Source organism: Lycium ferocissimum, chromosome 12 (assembly GCF_029784015.1).
Source record: "Lycium ferocissimum isolate CSIRO_LF1 chromosome 12, AGI_CSIRO_Lferr_CH_V1, whole genome shotgun sequence".
NCBI classification, from domain to species: Eukaryota; Viridiplantae; Streptophyta; class Magnoliopsida; order Solanales; family Solanaceae; genus Lycium; species Lycium ferocissimum.
In genome coordinates this window covers 26,613,886-26,638,519 of record NC_081353.1, presented here as the reverse complement: position 1 = coordinate 26,638,519, position 24,634 = coordinate 26,613,886, and the positions used below count along the sequence as shown (strand labels likewise).

The following is a 24,634-nucleotide window of genomic DNA, read 5'->3' as shown; positions in this document are numbered from 1 at the left end:
ATCTAGAATTCGAATATGATTAGACTTTGAGTATTTGGAGGCACTATGAAAAGGCAAAAGCTAAGGTGTGATTGTTCGTGGCTCCTGCTTGGCTACCAGGTAGGTTATAGTTTACCTTATGGTTAAACTTCGGTTAGCGAGGCATATATAGAGTTAGTGATTATTGGAGAAATCATGTTACGCCTTCGGGTATGAAGTTGGGATGGATTTCTTAGGTTGGTACTGTTTGATTATGGCTTGTTGCCTTGTTGTGATCTATTGGCTTGTTGATACGTTTGTGATACTAGACTTGACTATTAGTCATTTATTCATGATTGCGAAATCATATATCTCATTTGTTGAGTATTGTCTTGTAAAGAGGAAGGAATTTATATTGAGATTATTATTGTGATACGTGTCCATGCGTGACACGAGTTGGCATTTATATATTCTTGTTGATATTGATATCATGCATGCATTCATACTTATATATTGGGATAGGGTTGCGTGCCGCAGCATATATATTGGACCTGGTTGCACGTTTCGCAACACATATATTGGACCTAGTTGTATGTTCTGCAACATATATTGGATTAGGTTGCACGTTCCGCAACATATATTGGATGGGGTTGTGGCCACAACAGGTACATAGACTTCGCGAGTCCCCATGGGCCATGACTAACGAGGCGTGGAGGTATTCCGCCTGGAGCGTGTGTGTATCATTTCATTGCATTGTATTCGTATTTACATATTCGTACTGTTGGATTTGGACTTGGTACTTGTACTTGTGATGATATTCGGACTTGGTGATATAGTCTTATGGTGGCATTTGGACTTGGTATTATGTACTTGTGGTGACATTTGAACTCGGTATTTAGTGATTGTGATTCCGTTCTTGGACAGTGTTGCTTGTACTTATTGTGAGCATGTCTACCTTTCGTCTTTTTATATATATATGCTAGCTAAGCGTGTCGGCCTATGATGCCTACTCGGTACGTGTTGTTGTGCGATTCTACCTTGTCGCATTCTTTACGAGTGCGAGTACATGGCTGGATCGACTTCTTCCCCTCGAGACTGACTCCCGAGGCATTACTGACGAGCATCTAGGGTGAGCACATGGCCAGATCTGCAGCCTGAATGACTCCTCCCATTTTGCTTATCTTATTCGCTACTTCTGAGACATCATTTCATTTTGAGACTATGTATTCCGACGTTTAGTTATGTAGTGACTCTTGTACAGCCTAGACCAGATTTTGGGATTGATGTAATATTTCCGCACTTATTTACTTATCTATTTCAGACTTGTTAGATATTTGTGTTGGTTGAGTTAATTTATTGTTGTTTGAATGTTGATTTAGGAACGGGTTCGCCTACCAGGTGGGAAAAGGATTGGTGCCCGCACGTTCCCCGATTTAGGACGTGACATGATGGGTCATATCGAAAATGCGATGATTTGGTTGAATTGAGGTAAGATGCACATGAGACTAACTTAGAAGCCTAAACGATATTTGATACTCCTTCAGCTTTGTGTCGCCGCCAACATCACCATCGTGATAGTCGCTAGGATCTGCATGGATATTTTGGGCAAGTTCATATTTTTTTGTAGAGGATTTTCCGGATTAAGCCAATCTTCACTTACACCGAAAGGATATACATTATATTTGATGGATTTTTTTTTTTTTTTGGTAATAAAATTGTGAGTGATTTGTAGAACGGGAAGGATAAGCGAAGTCAGTATGTTAATTCCTCATTCGCAAATCAGCCATTCCCGTAGGTTCTTTTGTCAAAGAATAAAGAATTGGAGGACAGAAATCTTGATAGAATTTGAAAAAGAAAACGACAAGTCGAAGGAAATAAAATATGAAAAATTTATTTATTTTTCACATTTCTAAGGTCTAAGCTAAGATTAAACAAAAGGATTTGAACATAAAAGTGCTAATGCTACAACCAGCCCATAAATTGTTAAAGCTTCCATAGAAGCTAGACTAAGCAATAGCGTACCTCATATTTTTCCCTCTGACTCAGGCTGTCTCTCAACCAAATGAATACCATAATCATCCACGTCCATTAGTATACATTGAATTCGAAGAGAATTAATTTTGAGAGCAAACATGAGTAAGTTGACTGATAATTTTTTAGCCTTCTAACAGAATACAAATGAATTGTTCTTAAATTTTCATTTAATAGAGAATTTTAGGAATTTTATATTGATGGTCTGAGTTTAAGGTTTGTTTTAAAGATACTACTACACGGGCTTTACTTCAGCATTTATGTTCTGAGGCTTTTGTTAAGCCATTTATGTATAAAAATGGAAAAAAAGGAGAAAAAAGGAGAAAAAAGATAAATAGGAATAGAGGTCATAGGAAGGTGTCACATCACTTTATCTATACCTGGATTTATAATATATATTAATGATTGATTGATATTGATTAAGTTATGTTATCCTACATTTGATGTACAATCTATATCTATATCCATATCTATCCATAGCTAGGCATAGACAATGTGATGTGACACCTCTTTATGACCTAGAAAACCATTTCTCCTTTTTCTCCTTTTTTTGGAGTTTCCCCTCATTTTAAAATTTATTTGCTATATATTTTAAATCTAAAAGTCATCTTGTAATTCTCTTAATTACACCTCTTACATACTTATATGTTTTCATCTTCCTCTATAACCGTATCAAATAGTCTAATACGAATCCAGCTTTTCCCCTTTCCTATTTAATGTCCCTATTAAAAGTATATAATTTTACAACAATCCTTTGAAGTTTTAACGTCAAATAATATATCCATATATCATTTGTGTTTTTCCACAATTTCATACTCAAAAGTAAAGGTTGGCTCTTATGCACCGTTGCCATAATGAGAAAATATATATCTCCTCTTTCATTGATATCTCGACTATGAAACTGGTCACCCAAAGGAATGGAGATCTTTTCCTATCAATTATTTTCTTCTGGTTACAAACTTCATAAGTGATTAATTTGGTAGTTTTTCTATAACAACATATTGCTCTACTTTTGATGAATTCGGTATATTTATAAATCTTTCGATTTCTTTCAGTATTCTTATTTTATTGTTATTTTTATTTGTGTTGGAGAAGTATCATTATCTAATAGACGTGATGTTTTTCTATTTAAATAGATTCAAAACAAACTAATATCGTTCATGACGTTTTATCATATGGAGGTTTGATGCCAAAGAAATCGCTCTCAATATCAAGCCAACAAACCACAATATCAATCAAGGTATGGTTTCTTAAACTATTACAACATATTTTTATGTTTTCTTTTCCCTTTAATATTTGGGTCACATAAAAGTAGCAAAATATAATATTAGGTGTTTGAGGGTGAAAGATCCAAAGGATTCAAAATTTTGAAAGTGCGTAACTAACTTTGCATGTGTATTTCTGTTTGAAGAAGTGAGGAAGAGAAATTTGAGAAAATAAGTGATTCTTCCGGTAAAGCGAAACTCTGAAGAGATTTAGACAAATAAAAAAGTGTCCAAGAAGATGGTGCATATTTGAAATAATTATGGCATTTACAAGGTGATGTGACACTTCTCCAAGGGCTAGAAGACCATTCATTTTTTTTCTCCTTTTTAGGATTTTCCCCTCATTTTAAATTAATTTGCTATAAAAGTAGCAAAATCTGATATTAGGTGTTTGAGGGTGAAAGATCCAAAGGATTCAAACTTTTAAAAATACGTAAGTAACTTAATTAGCATGTGTATTTCTATTTGAAGAACTGAGAAAGAGAAATTTGAGAAAATAAGTGATTCTTCTCCAAGGGCTAGAAGACCAAGTATACCTCAAGGTATGAATTTACTAGTGAAATAGGCTGCGTTTCGCGCAGTTATAAACTCCATTAGTAAACTTATACTAATTGACAATGTTGTAAATATATTCAAGATAGAATAGATTAAAATTTTCAGTGTCTTCATGTGATAATTAATTTTATATGTTTAATTAAATTATACTTACAAATATTTATGTTAGAAGTATAAGGTGAACTTTATTTCTTATTAAAATATCTATAAAATGATAAAACAGAAAAAGAATGTGCACATATGCTAGCATAATTTTAATACAAAACTATAGATCTCTTAGTGTACTTATTACTTTCTCTGCCCCAATTTATGTGGTACAATTGAAATTTCAAGATTCAAACTTCTAAACTATGATTGAAAATTCAATCATAGAAGCTTTAAGTTTTATATATTTAAAAACTACATAAAAAGTAATATAAATCACAATAATTAACAACTTAAACAGTTTAAAAGACATATAAAGAATGAAGTTTAAGTGGTGAAAGCCGTTAATTAATTGTGAGCTTGCTTGCAACTTCGTGGATATTATTATGGTAAGAACTCGGGAAAACGACCAACCGTTATAGGGTAAGATGAAAAGGTATAATTTTGAGGTGTAATTAACAGAATTAACAGAGTGACTTTTAGATTTTTGAATATATAGCAAATTAATTTAAAATGAGGGGAAAATCTTAAAAAAAGAAGGAAAAAAAATAAATGGCCTTCTAGCACATGGAGATGTGTCACATCACCTTGTATATGCCATAGTTATTTCAAATATGCACCATCTTCTTGGACACTTTTTTATTTGTATAAATCTCTTCAATGTTTCGCTTTACTGGAAATCACTTATTTTCTCAAATTTCTCTTTCTCAGTTCTTCAAACAGAAATACACATGCTAATTAAGTTACTTACGTACTTTCAAAAGTTTGAATCCTTTGGATCTTTCACCCTTAAACACCTAATATCATATTTTGCTACTTTAATAGAAAATTAATTTAAAATGAGGGGAAAATCCTAAAAAGGAGGGAAAAAAATGAATGTCTTGAGCTACCATTAATGCCCTCTCAAAGCTTTTCAAAATTTCCAACAATTTTCTCTCTCATGTCCCTTCACTAAGAGACTATTTGGATTGGCTTATTGCAGTTGTTTTTAAGCCAAAATAGTTCTTAAGCACTTTTATAGTGTTTGGATAAAATTAAATAAAAATGCTTTAAGCACTATTTTTAAGTCAAACTAATAGAAATAAACCAAAAGCTATATGTTAGGATTCCTAATTTATAACTTATGTTTATAAGTGAGCTATTCGCAGTAATGCCCTTATTTTGGGGTGGTCTTTAATTTTGCCCATCAAAATGAAAGTATTGAACTTTTGCCCTTCGTTTAAAACCTCAAACCTCGGTCTGACCAGTCAAAGAGAATTTTAAAAAAAAAATCGCTAGGCTGAGTTTGCCTATAAACTTCTCATCGGGCATAGTTTGCCCTCGCAAAACTCTACCCTTAAGGAGTAGCTTTGCAAAAATTATGCCCGACGGGGCAGTAGGCTTTACCGCAAAATATGCCTCAAGGTAGAGTTTTGCAGGCAAGCTATGCCCGATGGGGAGAGTTTGTAGGCAAACTCGGCCTAGCGATTTTTTTTTTTAAATTCTCGCCTGAGCAGGGGTTCGAACCCGGAATCCTGAGGTTTTAGGGCGGCGGCGACCGCGCTTAACGTAGTTTGAAGGCAAAATTCTGCCTTGCGAATCCAAGTTATACTTAGTGAATTTTTTTAAATTTTTTGACTGAGCGGGGGTTCGAATCGGGAATCTAAGAGTTTTAGGCGAAGAACAAAAATTAAAGACCAGGGCAAAATTAAAGACCTTGGTGGCACTCCGCACAAAAAAATATTTATAAGTCATAAGTTATAAGCCCATCCAATATAACGATCCTCCCGGTAGTTATGGGAAATGTGAGATCACCCCACCAAATAGAACCTTCCCAAGGGTAGAACGAGCTAATAGAAACTCGGTCAGATAAGTTCAAGAACTGAAAAATCCTCTGACTTGTTTGTGATTGTTGTTTGATTTTGTTGAGTCCATCGGGGGTGACGTAGGTAATTAGAACTCCGTTGGGAATTTCGAGGCCACGGGTGGGTTCGTATGATGTTTTTATGTCTATGGGCATGTTTTGTTTGCGTTTGTGAGGCCTCGGATAAAATGTTGGGTGATAGGATGAAAAACTGGGCAAAATTCGAGCCATCGCCTCAATTTGTACCGGGGCCGCCGCGGCGGGTGTGTACCACACGGCGCGCACCGCATGCGGGTGAACCCCGCCACAGTTGGGGCCGGTCGTTGTTCGTCCGTCCGCCGTGGCGGGCAAATGTCCCGCTATGGCGGAATACGGGGCCGCCATAGCAATGGTTGATTTTCGTCCGCTAACGGGCCCCCGTCGTTATATAGATCGCTCGCAAGCGTAAATCGGGATGGGCCGCAAAGGGTCGAGGGGGGCGTAATACCGTGTTTTAAATGCTTAGTTCCACATTCTTTATTCATAAAACTCCAACACAGCTTCCACAAGCACCTAAAGTAAATTCCAAGTTGGGCAAGAATACTGGGAGGTAAGTCTCATCTATCCCTTTCAATCATTCCGTATCATCTTCATGATTATCATCCCTTTTATGGGTTTTCAAAGGTAAAATTAGTAATAGAACTCCCTAGAAATTAATAAACCTTCTATACTTGATGGGCTATGATTGTTATCACTTATTTATCATCTAATGGCTTGGGTTAACTCCTCTTAATCATGAATTAAACCTTTAGAGCTATGAACTAAGTGAATTGAGACTTAGGGTTCCATAAAAATGGTGGCTTGACCATGGAAACTGCTTGTAATTGAAATGTTGATTAAATATTATTATAGTTGCTGGTTAGTGATTACTAAGGCCCTTGTTAGGTTATTTTACACCTAGAAATCATTCACCCCTTAGAATGGGGCTAAAGGGCAGGGTGTCTTGCATTGATTTTGTGACTAGAATAAAGTGACTCATTGTGCATTCTAATTTTTAGACTTTGAGCGTTCCGAGGCTTACTTAAGGAAAAGTCAGAAAGAGTGATTCGAGTTGTTCACCTACGTTTGAGGTAGGTTACTGCTACTTCTAAGTTAGACTTTCATTAACATACGTGTTGGAATTTATAGGAGAAATCATGTCTAGTCTTCATGCATGATTGTGTGTTTGAACCCTATATGTAAATGACGACCGCGTAAGCTTCATGCCCCTATTCGTGTGTTGAATCTACAAATGACGTTGCTCGGGAGCAGGGTTAACGTGATCTCTTTATGAAATCGTGATACGGGATTTGATGATTCGAGCATTGATAATGAGAGAGGGTAAGAAATACGGTTATGTATAGATATATGGAAAGGCACAAATGTGAACCTAGATTATGGCTCGGTCGTATGTTCATTCCCGAAACGAGAGACAGCACACGCTGCCCGCGTCCGAGGTTCTTTTCGAGCGGGAGGTTTATGCTCGGTCCGACGAGTATCCGGAACGCATCAGGGTACATGGACACCGGGTCCCGGGCAGTCATGACTCACCGAGCAATGACATCATCTAGCATGCGTGTAAGCGTAGCATGGTTATTATGGTAGACTTGTTTTTTTACACCCCGTATCTTCTGCAACACTTATCAAATTTTGAAACATAAGTACGTTGAATTATGGTTAAGTAAAACCACTTTGGAATATAAGCAAGTATTGTTAAGTATATTTAATGAGTGAAGGATGCATATAAGGTATACCGGAAGGTTTTATAAGGAAATGAGTGGAAGAAATGGAGTAGTACGACTTTAGAGAAAGGATATGTAAAGTTTCGTTTGAAAATTTTGGTCCAGCTTGAGAGAAGAATATCTCTTAGCATATGAAGTGTTTTGAAGTGAAACAAAAGCCTAAAATGAATTTTGTCGAGTCTATTTTCCAAAGCAACAAACCGCTCGTCGATAAGACATCGTAGCATAGAATTATGGACGTTACAAGTTCGGGCCGACAGAGCAGTAAACGCGTGCTACAAAGAATCGCTACAAAGAACTCACCGTACTACCACATAGTGACCCGAACCAGAATTTGAACCTTATAAAAGGGGGAAAAACCTTATTTTTTCCACCAAAAATCAGATTTAGATCTCAAAGACATATAGGGGTATTTTGGTAATAAAAAATTAAGAGAATTGAGTGATTTTAGCTAATCAAGGCTCTATTTAAAGCAACAATATGATCACTTTGTAGATTATTTTGCATTGATTTGGCTTGGATTCAAGGTGGAATCTTGAAGATATTATCGTTTTAACAAGAAAAAGGTATGAATCTTTTCTGTGGTATTGAACGCTTATTTACCGAGATAAAGTCATAAATTATGGTGTAGCGACTCATATGAAGAAACGGGATAAACACCGTGCGAGGTGTTTTATGGAATACTTTGATGTTACCAATGATGTTATTGACGTTGTATTGTTGTTGTTGTTGTTGGTGGTGGTTGTTGAATTGAGATTTCTGCCAGGGCATATAAATAGGGGAAATGTACCAGCCTCGATTTTCTATAGATATAGAATGCTTTAACTTGAAAGCTTAGCACAAGTACATTGGTACCCAGTCTAACGATAGTGCGAATCCTTCTTCGATGTAGATTACAAGACCGGATAATAGGTGTCGAGACGTGACCTTGAGGTATGTTAAGGCTCGTCCCTTTCTTTCAAAGGCATGATTCCTATGTTATGATTCCATAAATATTTCCATAACCTTCCTACTTCCGAAAGTTAGACGTTCGTGATTCTTAATAAGTTTCTTATGATACCAAAGAAGAGATGTTTTCTATGATGATTATGATGACGATGATGATTTCATGTTTAAGGGTTTCAAACTTATGGTTTCAATGTGAATATGAATATGAGAATGTTGAACTATTTCTTGATCCTCAATTTTATTTACTGAGCATTAATCCTTTTCAAAAGGTTCCAAAGTGTATAATTTGACGCTTTTTTTATGAGAATTATGATCATATTCTATGTCTTCCCTGATGTAATCTTCATTGATAGTCTCACCTCATAATGCTAGTTCCTTCATAAGGGCAGATATGACGGTCACATTATTCCATAATATAATCGGGAGGTTACCACCTTTATTACCTGACAGAGTCATAGCTTTTGATTGGGCTCTTATGACGCTTTTTTATGTTATGATGATTACACCGCTACTTATACGGCCGGGCAGCACCACCACGATGAGCGACGGGCGCTTACGGATGATTAATCCGTGCCCATACGGGCCGGGGCAAATTACCTACCACGCGGGCAGAATGGCGGCTTATGGATAATAATAAGTAACACCGTGTCTATACGGCACTGGCAAGCACCACCATACGGGCGCGTAGCGACATGAATCGATTCGGCTAATGATGTTATTTGATTTAGAAAGCTTATGTATGTACGTGTAATATGTTTAAAAGGTAAAGGTATGCATGATTCCGCCCAAGACAGGCAAGCACATGCGCTTACTTTCTTCCCATGTCTTCTATACTTATTATGTATCATACACGCCTTTACATACTCAAGACATTACTTCAGATCGATCGCCCTTCTTAGACGCTATGCTCATGTCTGGCAGTTCGGTTAGCTAGCCGAGTGAGCCGCACCGCAGACCTTCTTTCCGGGCTTCCACCAAGAAGTCTATTCTCGACCGAGCCTAGCTCGGGGTATGCCTGGCTACTTAATATATACGGGCACGCGCGGCTCCTCGTCTCCGTCCTTTTTTGTCTATAACGAGCGAGAGGTTCTGAGACAAAGGTATATATACCGGGGGTCGTCGACGTTTTCGTTTGTCCCTTAATTTTAAGTAACGTACGTACGGGGTGACCGTTGGTCCGCGTTGTCATCCTTCGAAGCACACACCCCACACACATATCCACACGCACGTTTCATGTGAATTCCCGAGATAAGATCTATCGTATAAATGCTACCGCGACCCGGCATCAATGGAATATCACCAAAGCTGGCCACCAAGTTGTTTAGTACGTAGCGGGAGTGAAAGCCATGGTGTTCGATCGTAGGCCTGGGTGCTCGTCGCGGCTCACTTCCGTCTGGGCCGGTGACATTTCCTGGTGCTGAGCCTGCTGACGAGTCTCCTTGATATTTTGGATGACTCGATCGGTGCTTATCCTTGGTTGACTTGTTGTGGTTTTATTTATTTCTGTTTGTTGTTTGTTTATTTTTTATTGACTTTATGAGATATGCATGATACTAATCTTAGTCGGCCTATGATATCCAATTTACATAATGTTTGTCTTGATACTACCTAGCTGCAATCTTTTGAGTGCAAACAGATACGTAGACTCAAGCATTCTCCCTCGCACTAGCGTTCGGGGCGGGTTATTATGCATTTAGGGTGAGTTTCTATCCACATGCTGTGCCGCCCGAAAATCTTCCTCTTATGATGTCTATTTCCTATTCTGGACATTATGGTTATTTGTTAGACAGATCTCATTCCTTAGACATGTTTTAGATTAGAGTCCTTGTACGGTGACTTTCGAATTTTGGGAAATTGTAATAGTTAGGACTTCCGCATTTACTTCATTATTGATGGTGTGACTTATTTTGATTATCTTATGCTTGAATGAATAATAACTGATTGAATTGGTTAATATAAAGATAGACTTGAATGAGTAGATGACTTGTGTGTTGGCTTCTACCACCAGAGTTAGTGTGGGTCATACCAGGTCGGATTGGGTCGTGACATCCAAACAGGCTCTAAGAAACTTTCTTGCGCTATAGAGCTGCCATGGCCCATGGGGCATAATTTCACTGTTGACCAACTTTTCACTAGACAATTTTCACTTGCCATAGCAGCTAAATGCACTGGCATCCCCCAATCCTGAAATATGACATTTTCTTCAATTTTTTTGTTATTCCACATATTTAGACACTAATATACACTTTCAAACCATAGCATAAAATAATGATGACCTTAACTCAACTATTTTACACCACGTGGGCCCTCTTTGGCTCATGAAGTAATGAATTTGAGCTTGTTGCCCTTGTAATTAATCCTTAAGACAACTAGAAAAATTATGGGCGCTATAACATCCAGCTTAAATATCTTAATGGTTTGCATGTAGGATTGCAATTTCATCTAACTTCACCTCAATTTTATTCTTTTTATGTTAACTAAACTCACAGCGCATATATTCAATTATACTTTTATTTGTTCTAAAACCCATACTCTCTGGAGTGTTTCTATATAGCATTTTTAGTTGAGTACCACTTCATTGCACCAAAGTCACTATCTTTTAATAATAAAAATCACTCAGATTTGCTTAAATATTATAGAAAATGTCTCCTTTGATTTCTCTTACTAACTTTTAATGATATTTAAATAAAAATTGAATGAATTTTTTGTTGCAAAAATATAGTTTAATGACTTTTTATGTCACTTAAATGATATTGAGAGGCATTTTCATTGCAAAATATAATTTAAAAATTGAGTGACCTATCCATGAAATTAACCCTGTAATACTCCATTAAGTTGATCTTTCTGCTCTTCAATGGATCTTTCTTGTGCAAATTCGAATAATCTGACTATTTGATTTGGAATACTTAGGTGCTTAAAGGTGAAAAATAAATGAAACATTAATTAACTAATTAAAGAGGTTTGCGTACACTCTACCCTCCCCAGACCCCATTTGGTGGGATTATAATGGGTATGTTGTTGTCATTGTATAGAGGTTACAACTTACAAGTTAACAAACATATTACTTCATCGAAAAGTCTTTTATATTATGGAATTTGGTGTTTTGGACGTTTTGGTTTTTCTTTTTTTCCCCTAGACATTTTGGGTTCAAATGTTGTTCTTCTTAGAAATTGAAGATTTTATTTCACTAATCATACACAAGTGATAGGCATGAAACTTGAATTGATGAAATCTCCTATTTTGGTGTCAAGTTCATGGAAAGAATTACTTGGCAATTTTAATAGTAAATTTTCTGAAATTCTTTTAATTACTTATTTGACTGAGAATTAAGTAGATCTTTCACTATTCTTGTTGTAATGTTAATACTTACCATCTTGTTCTACTCTTGTTTAGGAAGTTTTCATGTACAGGCCTTGAGCCCTTGACCCAGTGAGTCATACAGTGAACTAAAAGACCGATTTCAGAGCACCATGTTGTTCGACTTCAACTTCGTGACTACTTTGGTAAAATGAGTTTGACTTCTATACACCGACAATGTAAAATGAATTATACAGTCAAGTCGCCTAAAAGATAAAAGACCGCCTAAAAGTTCAAGAACATCAGATTGAAAAACCTTAACAGGACAACACAGGATTGAAGAATGTTGGAGCAACTGATGAGCAAATCTTGATGAAGACAATTTTCATAGCAGAAACTCTTAATGAAAATATGTAGAGAAAAGAATAACAGGTCGGAGCCGGAATGAAGTAGCTTCAGAGACGAAGATCAAAATACATATATATATATATATATATATATATATATATATATATATATACAAGCATTAACATTAAAGTTACAACATTGTATAAAGTTGAACTAAAGTTTTTTAATTAAGTTTGCGCAACATTTCCAATATGGAGTCTGCATCTCTAATGTCCTGGCTTTCTTGTGATTCTTCATTTCCCTGAGAGAAATCAACACTGGTATATGTCCTGATTCCTGGACCATGTGCGCTACAATCCATTCCCCGACCTTGCTGTGCTCTTCTCACTTCTTTTTGATGCTCAGTCAGCTCAGTATGTCTTCGTTTTGAACTTGAACACATTTTGTCATTCCCCTCCATGAGTTCAACTCGTTTTGAGCACCTACGCAGTGTTGTTGGTGCCTTGTATCTATTAGAAATGTCCTTATCATTGGCTGAAGGGCTGTTTTTGCAGAGTTTGAGTTTTCCTTTCCTTGACAGCTTGTCGAGGATTGAAAGTAAGCTTTGAGGGTAATCTAACTTGATCTGTTCTCCATACGTAGAATTCCAGAAGTTAATAGTAGAGTTGGAAATGATGGGATCCGGATGATCAAGAGTTTTCTCGAGAAGAGGCTCTTGGAGTTGAAGAAAAGAGGAATTGAATTTTATTATTGGTCGCGTTTTCTGCAAACAGTTCAGTGTTTGAATCCATAACTGTTGAAGTTGATCTTTGCAGTTGCTGTCTTGAGCTTCGGAATGTGACAACCACAGTAGCAGAGTACTGGTCATAATCTGATGAGAGGAGTGATAAAGAAATTAAACCTCTGTACTAGCAGAGAAACGCACGAAAACAAATTACGTAATAGCTTTATACTGTTGCTAATCGTCTCTATTTCCTTCTGATCATCCAATTGTTAGAGTGCACACATACTGGAGAGATAATTAGAAGATGGAATGATGATGCATGGGATGACTTGCAACCTTAGAATGGAAAGGAAGAAAATGGAGAAACTATGGCGAAGGCTCTTCACAATTTGAGAATAACATATCAACATAGTTTATAGGAATAGTGTATACATATTTTCCACCTCAAGAATAGGATCTAATGGCACCACAGATGTATATACAGAAGAGAGTCTTAAGTACAAACCTCAATGAATAATGTTATATCCTTCTCCAGGTGCAAGCAATCAATAAAGTGAATCAGTGACGATAGCAGCCTGAAACTAACATAGTTAGCACATATGGTACACATCTTTGGAAATCACCTAGTAAAGTCAGCTTTAAGAAAAATGATTCTTGAGTCTTGAAAGGAGTAGCAGTTCAAATACCCGAGGCTTTTCCGGTGAGAAAACTGACTTTTCTAGCTAAAGTGATTTTGTGGGATATAACTCCAAACATGAGTTTTTATTGTTATAAGAGATATAGAAGTGACTTTACTAGGTAAATTTCAATACTTGGATGACCATACAAGTAATTAACTTGAAGAAACTAGTAAGTTAGGAGGAGTCATTACCTTGAGGAAATGAGGCTGGTTGATGCATTAATTTCATCCTTTACCCAAGATAGCTTCATGAAACTGCAGAAGCAGTGGATGCATAAGAAACATGTAGATATTTGAAGTACGTGCAGAATAAAGCTTATCTAAGCCTACTCCACAGTTTTCAATTATCAAATAAGTCACTAAATGCAGGCAAATCCTGATCTCCTACTCTTTCATCAACTGTCTTCTTGCTTAAGTTTATTGATCGACAAAAAAGTTTTTTTAAGCAGATGGTACATGACAGTGCCGTTTGTATCACTTTAAGACTTGCAATATTTTTTTTCTGACATGAGTGATATTTGCCGAGGACACCATTAACAACTTATCCCCAGACATGTTATAGTGTTGCTGGCTTCTACTCAGAAAGCAAAGGTGCAAAGAAAGAAAAAAAGAAAACTGGTCATTTACTTTAACAAAGTAATGGAGGAAAACGAAAAATAGAGTTGCAATCAAAATAAGGCTGTCAAACTCATAAGGCTGTCAAACTCCCAAGTGTTCTTTATGAAGCACATTGGTCACCTGTTTTTCAACCAAATCATCTCACCTGTAGAGCTTCCAATTGCATAAGCACATTTTAATGAATTTGTAAGTTCTAAGTTTTCTATGGAGCAGCATATTTTGACTTGGCAGGAGGACTTTGCTTTTACTAAACTATCAGTCCACCTCAAGGGCATCATAGTAATTGCTCCAGTAACTAGAAATTTTATAGTAGCATGTGCTCACCAGGAAGCGAATTCCAAGCTACTCTTGATATTGCCGGATCTCCAACTTTCACTCTCTTTATCTTTAGATTTTGCTGTCAAAGAAGCTTGTTCTACAGCACATATCATCGCTTCTCCAAACAATAAGAGAGCACCAATATCCTGACCCTTTACACTTGACTGAGGTTTAGTGACAAGATCACCATTGGTCAATGTTTCATTGAAATATGAACAGAACATTGAGTACAGGTCCTCAGTAAGAGTAGGAAAACCAATTTCTGATGCCCCACTAAGAGAAACATAAAGTGGTCTCCATACTCCAATAACTTGCTGAAGGCTGAAATGCACATTAGAGAAAGAAGATGCAGCAAATGGATAGCACAGAAAATGTATTATTGTAGCATAACCAGGTGAGAGAAAGCTATTATTATCTAAATAATCTTTCAGACAATTTGCCAGAGCTACCCAGATCTCAAACCATTGAGGCATCTTCTCTGTGTATAGTAAAGTAACAAAGAGATGGAGAATTTCCAAAGGTTCGTATGAAGATAGCAAAAACTTGACATATCTGTGTATCCCTTCGACTATGTCATAATCAGGTGCTTTCATTGTTGACTTGGTCACTGCATGGAAATACAGAAAAGTAATATATGCAACTGGTGATACCTTCTCCTTATAATTCATAAAGCAGATATCTGGTATCTTTGCACTTTTGAATCTATAGACTGGCTCTGACGTCTCAATATTTAAGTCTAGTGCCACCTTGTAAAGAGGGGATTGCAATGTTGATGGTTCTAATTCTTCAACGAAAGCCTCCAAAAGCTGAAGTAAAAGTGGTAGCAGATCATCTATACCACCATCCCTTGAATGCATCTTATCATATATACTCTTCAACAACTTTAACATCATATTCAAAGATAAGATAACCTCGTCATAAGTTATAAGGTCAGACTTCAAGAAATGTTTAACAGATGTCAGAAGAGATCGAAACAAGCTTGAGGCAGCATCGTACATCACTGTCCTGACTTCATGGGACAGAATAATATTTGACCCTTTCGTGATCAGACGATGAATCGTGTTTAGGAAAAACTCCAAGTTACCAAGATCCAAAGGTGACCATTTAATTGGATAGTACTTCCATGAGCATTTTGCAGATTCTGGAAGTTTCGCAATGGAACTTATAAATAACCGATCAGCTTTCTGATCAGTTAACTTACTATTTACATCTTTGTTTCCTGCTGAAATAAAATTATCGAGCAGCTCAATGCAGAAACTCCATGACCATATATTTTTATTGACAGGTCCAACCTTGATGACAACTTCCAAGATGGGCTCCCAAACTGTTTTAACCACCAAACTGGAGCTGGCTAAATTGTCGAGCTTATACAGAAAATAAGACCATGTATTCAGACAGGATACATGGACAGATGCATCACAATTACTAGACATGATTCCAATCAGGGGCGTCATCACAAGTTTAATCTTTTTGGAAAACCCATCAGATTCAGTTGGATTACTTCTTTTGAATACCGTTTGATCCGTAGAATTCTTTACAAGTGCATTGCTTTCTGGAGCATGAAGTTGTGAGCAGGTTAAAGCATCAATGAAACCTTCCCAGGCAACCTGCAGAAATAAGGCATCCATTTTTAAACATACCGCAGTTTTTCAATAAGTTGAGTTAGCGGAAGCACTCTATTTGCTTTTTCTTTTGAAAAATAAAACAATTAGGAAAAATGGCACAAGGTGCTGAACTTCCTGCAACAAAAAAAAGGCCAAAACCATCGGGGACCCCTTGTGGTCGCCAAGATCTTTCCCTTAAACACCTCAACTAAGCCTTGTACCCATTGAGCACTCAGACTACATTGAATTTGTTCCGATTAGACACTTTTTTGACAATCAACTAAAATTACAAAGTGTGTGTAATACACTCGCGAGTGACGTGGCATAATGACTAATTAAAAGAGGACATGTGGCATTTAGTGCAAAATAATAATTTTAAAATAAATTATAAGAAAAAACTATTTAATATAAAAAATAAATTTTGAGTAAAAACTAATACTCCCTCTGTTTCAATTTATGTGAACCTATTTCCTTATTAGTCCGTGCCAAAAGAATGACTTCTTTCTATATTTGGAAATAATTTACCTTTATGCAATGATTTATAGCCACATAAAATATATGTGACTCATCTAACACCACAAGTTTAAAAGTCTTCTCTATTTTCTTAAACTCCGTGCCTAGTCAAATGGGTTCACATAAATTGAAACGGAGGGAGTAGTTTTTAAAAAAAAAAAAATCTATTTTCTAAACGCTACACATTATTACCACAAAAGGTGTTCTTCACCATCTTCATGTGTGTTCTTGTTCCAACCATGATTTCAATCCAAAATTTCAAGAAAAACTCCTCCAAATTTGTTATAACTTCATCTAAAGATTCCCCACAAAGACCCGAAGACAACCCCAACATTAATTTCTCAAAATTTTCATCAAATAAAGACCCATTTTAAATCTTCAAGCTTTCTAAAGAACCCATTAATGGTGTTTTGATGAACTCCTTTGATTTTCTTTTTCTTTTTATTAGGAGACAGAGCAAGAAATTGGGTTTCTTAAAAATCGTATCAAAAGGTGCAAATAGTGGCAACAATGAAGGTGAGGAAAGAAGATAAAACACATGATTTTAGAACCTCCGTTGAAGGAGTTTAAGCTTGGGGAAATGGTGGGAAAAAAGGAGAAGAAGAAGAAGAGAAAAAATAAAATAAAAATTGACTAAATAAAGTCGTTCACGCGCCACTAATGAGTGTATCACACTCACTATGCCAAGTCAGCAAAAAGTGTCTAAATGGCACAGTCGGGCCCTACCATAGGTGTCTAACTATGCCAAGTCAGCAAAAAGTGTCTAAATGGCACAGTCGGGCCCTACCATAGGTGTCTAAATGAAACAAGGCTTAATTGAGGTGTTTAAGTGAAAGATTTTGGCGACCACTAGGGGCCCCCCATGGGTTTGGCCAAAAAAAAAAAGAAAGTAAAAGACTTGATGGCACTATAACAAATTGAGTAGTCTCCAAACTATAGCTAATAAAAACTGTATGGTATTCAGATAACCCCTGATATGTGCTATAGGAGGAAAAAATTTCTTACACCAAACTTGTCATGTGACACTCAAAATACAAGTATGCTATTTAAGTAAAAAGTTGAATAACACAATAAGTAAATAGTAGAAGGTTAATTTAAAAGAATTTCAAATTCAATTGACGAACTCACTGTCTTTTATGATTTATCAGGATAATATAATAGAGTTCTTTCTCAAATCAATTATTAATGGCTGAATTTGCATTTACTCGTGAATTTTCTTTTTTTCTTAAAAAAAAAAAAAAAAAGACAGCCCGGTGCCCAAAGCATCCCTCATTAACACAGGGTCCGCGGAAGGGCCGCGCCCAAGGGGATGTAATGATAAACTTGATCTCTTTTATGAAATTCTAGAATGCTCTCTCAAATCAATCATTCATGGATGGATTTGCAAACTGTACCTTGGTAAAAGCATTACTTAAAGTTGGTTCATTTTAATAGGTTTTTTCTATTACTTCAACCGAACAAATCTAACAAAATCAGAAGAATTTATTTCTTAACTTTCAATTTCATAAGCTTTTTATTAATTCGAGCAAGCAAATCTAAAAGATAAGAATTTACTTAACTAAAGAGGGCAGCCCAATGTACTAAGCTTATGAACGCGATCTAAGGAAGGGAGGTATCACATTGGATTATCTTCTTGATAGCTAAGAAATGACTGTAAGAACAGAAATTTCCAACTAAATAGAATAATGCAGAAATTTGGGTTGGCCACTTGACTGTTAACACCAGAACATAGGTAGATGCTAATCAATGTTCATAAAAGTTTTGTAAATATTAAACAATTATAAGCTAGGATATTGACATCATATAATGTTGATATAATCATTTTAATATTAAGAGTCTGGTAGAAATGTTAACAGTGTCAGTGATGCAGTATTTGTAGTGCAAACAAACTACTGCTTTTTCAGCAGGTACTCATAAATAAGGATTGAGGATTGGACATATCCCATTAATAGTCAGCGGCTATTGAATCCCATGATTAGAAATCAAATACTAGGACAGACTTTTGCTTGACCAAGTCACATTAATTATCTGGAATTGATGTGTCAAACTTAGATGAATGAACAGCATACCAGTGAAGCACTCTGAATCTGTGGATCAAGGTCCGTAAAAGTTTGTTCTGGAATTTTAAGTAATTTGTTGACCAAATGCTTATGTTTCATTCCATAAGGTCCAAGTAGACGCATAAACCATCCCCATACTTGTAGAGTTTGAATCTTCAAGCCTTGGTTCAGCAGCTCCTCCATCGTCAAAAGCAAAGTTTTCTTCAAATCTATGACAAGGGCCTGTTTACGAGGCATAAGAAAAAAAGTTAGATAAAACATATCACCTAAGAGTTAACATGAATTATAGCCCTTCTACAAATAAAAATGTCAGCCTTTTATAAAAAGCCCTCATATTTTACGTATACACTTTTGACTGTGCTACGTGGATCAGTCATGCAGTAATTCTACGAACATGGTAAAATTTAGTTACTGATAGCTTTTTATTCTGTAGATTAGGTTGATATACGTAATACTGTAGATGCACACTTTTTATCTCCTCAGGAAACATAAGAAACAAAGCAGATTAACACAGACAAGAAATATAAGAAGAAAATACCATCTGCTACCTTAGAGAGAATTTCTGGTGGAGGACATATCACACTAGAGATTTTTTGTAAACAACGTTCTGAAATGTCTTTTTCCCTTTTATCGCCGCTGACAAGTCTTCTATAGACTGAAGGAGCCCATATGTTTGACATGGCTCTCATATTTTGAGCTGATGTGCTCGCCAACTTCATTACAGCCTATAGTAGTATAATCACAGAGATAACCAGACATGACATGTACCAGCGGTAATGATTTATAATTGAGATAAATATACACAAACACACACATACACACTCACATATACATACGTAACATATATATACATGTGTGTGTGTAGATACAGGTATTCAGCTGAAGGTTACATATTAAAAAACCACACTGTATTCTTACTCCTGATCATTTCTTATATATGCATGAAAATCCAAAATTATCCGTCGCACATTTGACTTATAGACTATAATGTACAAAGAGGAGTCCAGAACAATTTTTTTTTATATTGCAATTCTGATTCTGTTCCCCAGACCCCACTTGTGGGATCACACTGGGTATGTTGTTGTGTTGTAATTCTGATTCTGTTACTATTTAGGTATAAAACTATAGCTATCTTGTTCTATTTCTTTTATAGCTATCTCGTTCTATTTCTTTTCTCATTACAGTATCATGAGAATAATCCAAGCTGTATTCAACAAAAACAGACATTATACTCCTTCCAAATTAATAAAAAAATGGGGAAAAGCTACATAGTTTTTGTCTGTTATTCAGTAAAAGAGAAGGCAACGACTCTTATTCAGCACATATGTCTTAAGAAGCAGTAAGACCATCCCGATTTCAAGTGGAAGTTTCTTCCTTTTACATTCTAGAAGAATTTTTTTTTTTTTTGATAAGTTAATATTTTATTAAAACAAAAAAAACAAAAAAAAGTACCAAGATGGTACAGGATACAAAAGCCCGACTACCACCACTGACACGACAAACTACAAATCTCCTATCTCTTCTAGAAAGTTCATATATTGCTCCATATTTTCCATGACACTGCATTTACACCAGATACAAATTCAAAAGACAACTATTTTTTATCCCGGATATATGTCTCTGAATAAATCCTGCTCATACAAATGTTTCATAAAACAAATGTTTGAAAGAGTTGTTCCTCCACTTCTAAGTTCCATGACTATTTCACAACCAGTATTGACGTGTATGCTGTTGCAGGCAGTAGCAACAAGAGTTTGAACTCTCCTGACAAGATCCCGACTTTACACAGCATTAAGTTAGACATATCATTGCACAATGTAACCAGCTATACCTGCATCGCCTCAAATGTGATTGAAAGAGAACCAATAGGATTGTCAAGGGCATAAGTAATTGCCTTCAGCAAAGACTGGAAATTTGCATCTAAAAGCGATGAGTTAAACTGCTGCATTGATATACACCAGACACCCAAGTTGCAAACAGACTGCAATTAACAATAGCTACAAGTCAAATTCTCGAAGCATATTTCGTAGCAAAGGCTGTCTTACATACACTACTTTGTTGCCTCACAAGAAGTTCAGAATACCTTAATCTTGGTGGTTGTAATGACCTCAACGAGAGAGTCAACAATAGCCCTGGCATCATCACCTAAATTTAGTCATACATTAGCTCCAGAATTCTGAATCTATCCCAAGAATACTTGCACAGTAGCACTAAATGAATAACTCATACATGTAGCTTTGTATGAATAACATCAGAAAAAGAAAAAAAGATACTCGTTAGCTTCAACATATTCGCCTTGCTTTATTTCTTTAATAAATTTGGCAAGAATTCAAGGTGAACTTTTTTTCCTTATATCTTGTACTTCCTTAAATTACTGAGGACATGACCCTACATAGGAAGGTGTGGAGGTCGCGAATTAGGCTAGAAGTTTAGCAGGTAGCTGATTGTTTTTATTATTAGTAGTATTAGTAAGTAATCGCGTAGTTTCTTCTCCTCGCTATGTATTAGTAATCTATTGTTTCATTTGCTTTTTATCTTACTATTATGTTGCCATATTTTTATGGATACCATGCTTCGAATCTTTTTCTTTTCTTTCGAGCCGAGAGTCTATCGGAAACAGCCTCTCTACCCCACAAAGGTAGGGGTAAGGTCTGCGTACATCCTACCCTCCCCAGACCCCACTTGTGGGACTACACTGGGTATGCTGCTGTTGTTGTACTTCCTTAAATCCAACTGATCCAGAAATAGAAGTTTTTCTCGTTTTAATCTCTCTCCCGAAGTGTTTGTCACTTCACACATTTCGATAGTCGAGTACGCTAAGTTTTGACCTCCTCTTTAATAATGGGACTAATATTTTCCAACTTGTGGGAACTTTGTTGTGTGTTCTGTGTCATGAGGTTGCTAAATCTCTAATCATTTTCAAAGAACAACTTTATCTACATCTAATTTTTACTCCTACAATTGGTCAATTTAAGCCCTGAAGTTTAAAGCATCCAGCATTTTGAAATGGAGGAACTAACCTAGGATGCCTCCTTTGAGAGTTCACATGAGCAACTACAAGGGGTTGTTACTAACCAAAAACAGAGAATACTAAAAAAATAAAAAAGGCAAAAGAAAGAACCTTTGATTGATTCAACTATAGATGGATGGTATATCATAAATCCCAAGCACTTCAAAGCCTGAGCAGCACTACAATTTTGAGGAACCAAAACCACATCAGCTTTTGAAATTATCAAAGCAAAGATGTAATAATTTAGAAAGAAACAAAAAAATGTCCAATTTTCATACACATGTCAATGTAAAAAAGACTGAACAATCAAACAACTTAATTCACACTACTAGTGTAAAAGTTAACTAATTTTTTAAACTACTACTGCCTCCGTCCGTCCCAATTTATATGACATAGTTAGGATTTCGAGAGTCAAACTTCTTTATTTTAACCGTGAATTTGGACATACAATCTCTAAGCTCCTGTTTGGCCATAGGTTTTGAAGTTGAAACTTGAAACTTGAAAATTTGAGTTTTTGAAGTTGTGTTTGGACATGCATTTTACCCAAAAAAAATTTGAAGTTTTGTGATTGGAAGTCCAAAAATCCAAAAACTTGAAAATATTTTGAAGACAGATTTTCAAAATATGATCCAAAATCTATGGCCAAACAGATTTTTAAAGATAGATTTTCAAAATCTGATCCAAAATCTACGGCCAAACGCTAGCTAAGTTTTTTGAAAAAATAATTTACATATTTAGAAACTACATAAAAAGTACTCTCCTATGAATCACAATAATTAACAATTTAAAATATTTAAAGGTCACACGAATAAATTGCTGGCAAAAATTTTCGTATTTGACTCTCGGAATCCGAATTGTATCACATAAATATGACATAGTTCGAATTTCGAGAGTCAAACTTCTTTATTTTGAATGTGAATTCGAACATACAATCTCTAAATTTTTTTGAAAAATAATTTACATAGTTAGAAACTACATAAGAAGTACTCTACTATGAGTCACAACAATTAACAATTTAAAATATTTAAAGGACAAACAAATAAACCCCGGTCAAAGATTTTCTTGTTTGACTCTCAAAAAGCCAAAAATGTGCTCCCTCCAGTTGAAAAAGAGTGTCAACTTAGCCTTTATTTTTTGGTTTAAAAAAAGAGTGTCCAACTTACCAAATCAAGAAAAAATTAACCTTATTTTTTCAGATTTACCTTTATTACTCCCTCCATTCCATAATAAGTAACTTTTTAGATTTTTCATTTTATTTCAAAATAAGTGGTGCTTTATGATTTCAAGAAGAAATTGATCTCCTTCTTCCAAAATGACCCTTATTTACATAATCAAGAATCATTAAGCTTTTCTTTTTCTAGGCATTTAATTAGGGGTAAGTTAGTAAAAATACTTCTAATTTTGTAGGAGTGAGCACTTTCTTAAGGGGTATGCATAAACTTAAAAAGTCACTTATTATGGAATGGGGGAAGTAAGTGTTAAGCGATCAAATTTCAATACCTATTTAATTAGAAGTAACAACAACAACAACATACCCGGAAGCTGAAATCCCGCGATGTGCGGGTCCGGGAAAGGTAAAATGCATACGTACCTTACCCCATCTCGGAAGATAGAGAGGCTATTTCCTAAGACCCTCGGCTCAAGAGACTATTTAATTATGAGTAATTTAGTCAAATTACCTATTTTAGCCTAAGATTTGGTATTTTCTTAAGGAGTGTACAAATGGCTAAGCGGACAACAACAACAACATACCCAGTGAAATTCCACAATGTGGGGTCTGGGGAGGGTAAAATGTACACGGACTTCTTACCCACGTCTCGGAAGATAGAGAGGCTATTTGGGGAAGACCCTCGGCCAAGTTATAGGACTATTTAATTATGAGTAATTTAGTCAAATTACCTATTTTAGCCTAAGATTTAGTATTTTTTTAAGGAGTGTACAAGTGGCTAAGCGGACAACAACAACAACATACCCAGTGAAATCCCACAATGTGGGGTCTGAGGAGGGTAAAATGTACACAGACCTTACCCTCATCTCGGAAGATAGAGAGGCTATTTTCGGAAGACCCTCGGCTCAAGAGACTATTTAATTAGGAGTAATTAAGTCAAATTACCTATTTTAGCCTAAGATTTAGTATTTTCTTAAGGAGTGTACAAATGGCTAAGCGGACAACAACAACAACATACCCAGTGAAATCCCACAATGTGGGATCTAGAGAGGATAAAATATACACAGACCTTACCCTCATCTCGGAAGATAGAGAGGCTATTTCCGGAAGACCCTCGGCTCAAGAGACTATTTAATTAGGAGTAATTTAGTCAAATTACCTATTTTAGCCTAAGATTTAGTATTTTCTTAAGGAGTATGCAAATAGCTAAGCGGACAACAGGAGGGAGTATAAGATATGTTGAAGAAACTCACATTTCCTCATCGTTATCGGAGATGTCAACGATAATATAGGGCACGATAATAGAACACGAATCGGCTAGCAATCGAACGAGAGAAGGATCAGTACCGGATTGTTGCTGGAGATGAAGCAACGTTGAGTAAGCTAACTGTTTATTCGATGATAAAATTGTTTCTATCTGCTCTAATTGCTCTTTGAAAGTTTCCATTTTTAAGGATTTTGCTAATTGAAGTGATGATTTTTTTGGGAGAAAATCAAAGTTTTAGGGTTTGGATTTACGCGCCAAAATTCGAGAAATAAGGAGGGAAGGAGAGGGACCTGTGTGTAAATAGGAAAGTTTTTTGAATTTGCTCCTGTAAGTTTTAAAATGTGGCAATTTACCCTTGTTTTTTTTAATGAAATTTCAAATGAGCTCTTTGGCTTTAACAACTTGTTTGACAGGGGCGGAGCCAGGTATGATGAACCTTCTTTGGCGAAAAATTATATTGTTTATGTATGGTTAAAATTATTTTTTATGTATATTTAGTAGATGTTGAACTCCCTTTGTGAAAT

At 35.9% G+C, this 24,634-nt stretch overlaps 1 protein-coding gene across 3 annotated transcripts; it reads right to left on the bottom strand.

Annotated features, from left to right (window-relative positions):
- Positions 1-12,183: 12,183 nt before the first annotated feature.
- LOC132039969 (uncharacterized) lies at positions 12,184-24,413 on the bottom strand. Of its 3 annotated transcripts, XM_059430535.1 has the most exons (10): positions 24,097-24,413; positions 21,787-21,854; positions 20,749-20,810; positions 20,497-20,646; positions 19,214-19,390; positions 18,675-18,887; positions 14,495-16,095; positions 13,745-13,807; positions 13,379-13,448; positions 12,184-13,020 (listed from the first exon to the last, which is right to left on the bottom strand). In XM_059430535.1, the coding sequence occupies exons 1-10, from the start codon at positions 24,288-24,290 to the stop codon at positions 12,373-12,375; spliced, it is 3,246 nt and encodes a 1,081-aa protein (XP_059286518.1). In that variant the 5' UTR covers positions 24,291-24,413; the 3' UTR covers positions 12,184-12,372. The 3 variants fall into 3 exon arrangements, with proteins under 3 accessions (XP_059286518.1, XP_059286519.1, XP_059286520.1); XM_059430536.1 differs by lacking the exon at positions 24,097-24,413 and having other exon boundaries at positions 20,749-20,797; XM_059430537.1 differs by lacking the exons at positions 20,497-20,646; positions 20,749-20,810; positions 21,787-21,854; positions 24,097-24,413 and having other exon boundaries at positions 19,204-19,326.
- Positions 24,414-24,634: the final 221 nt, after the last annotated feature.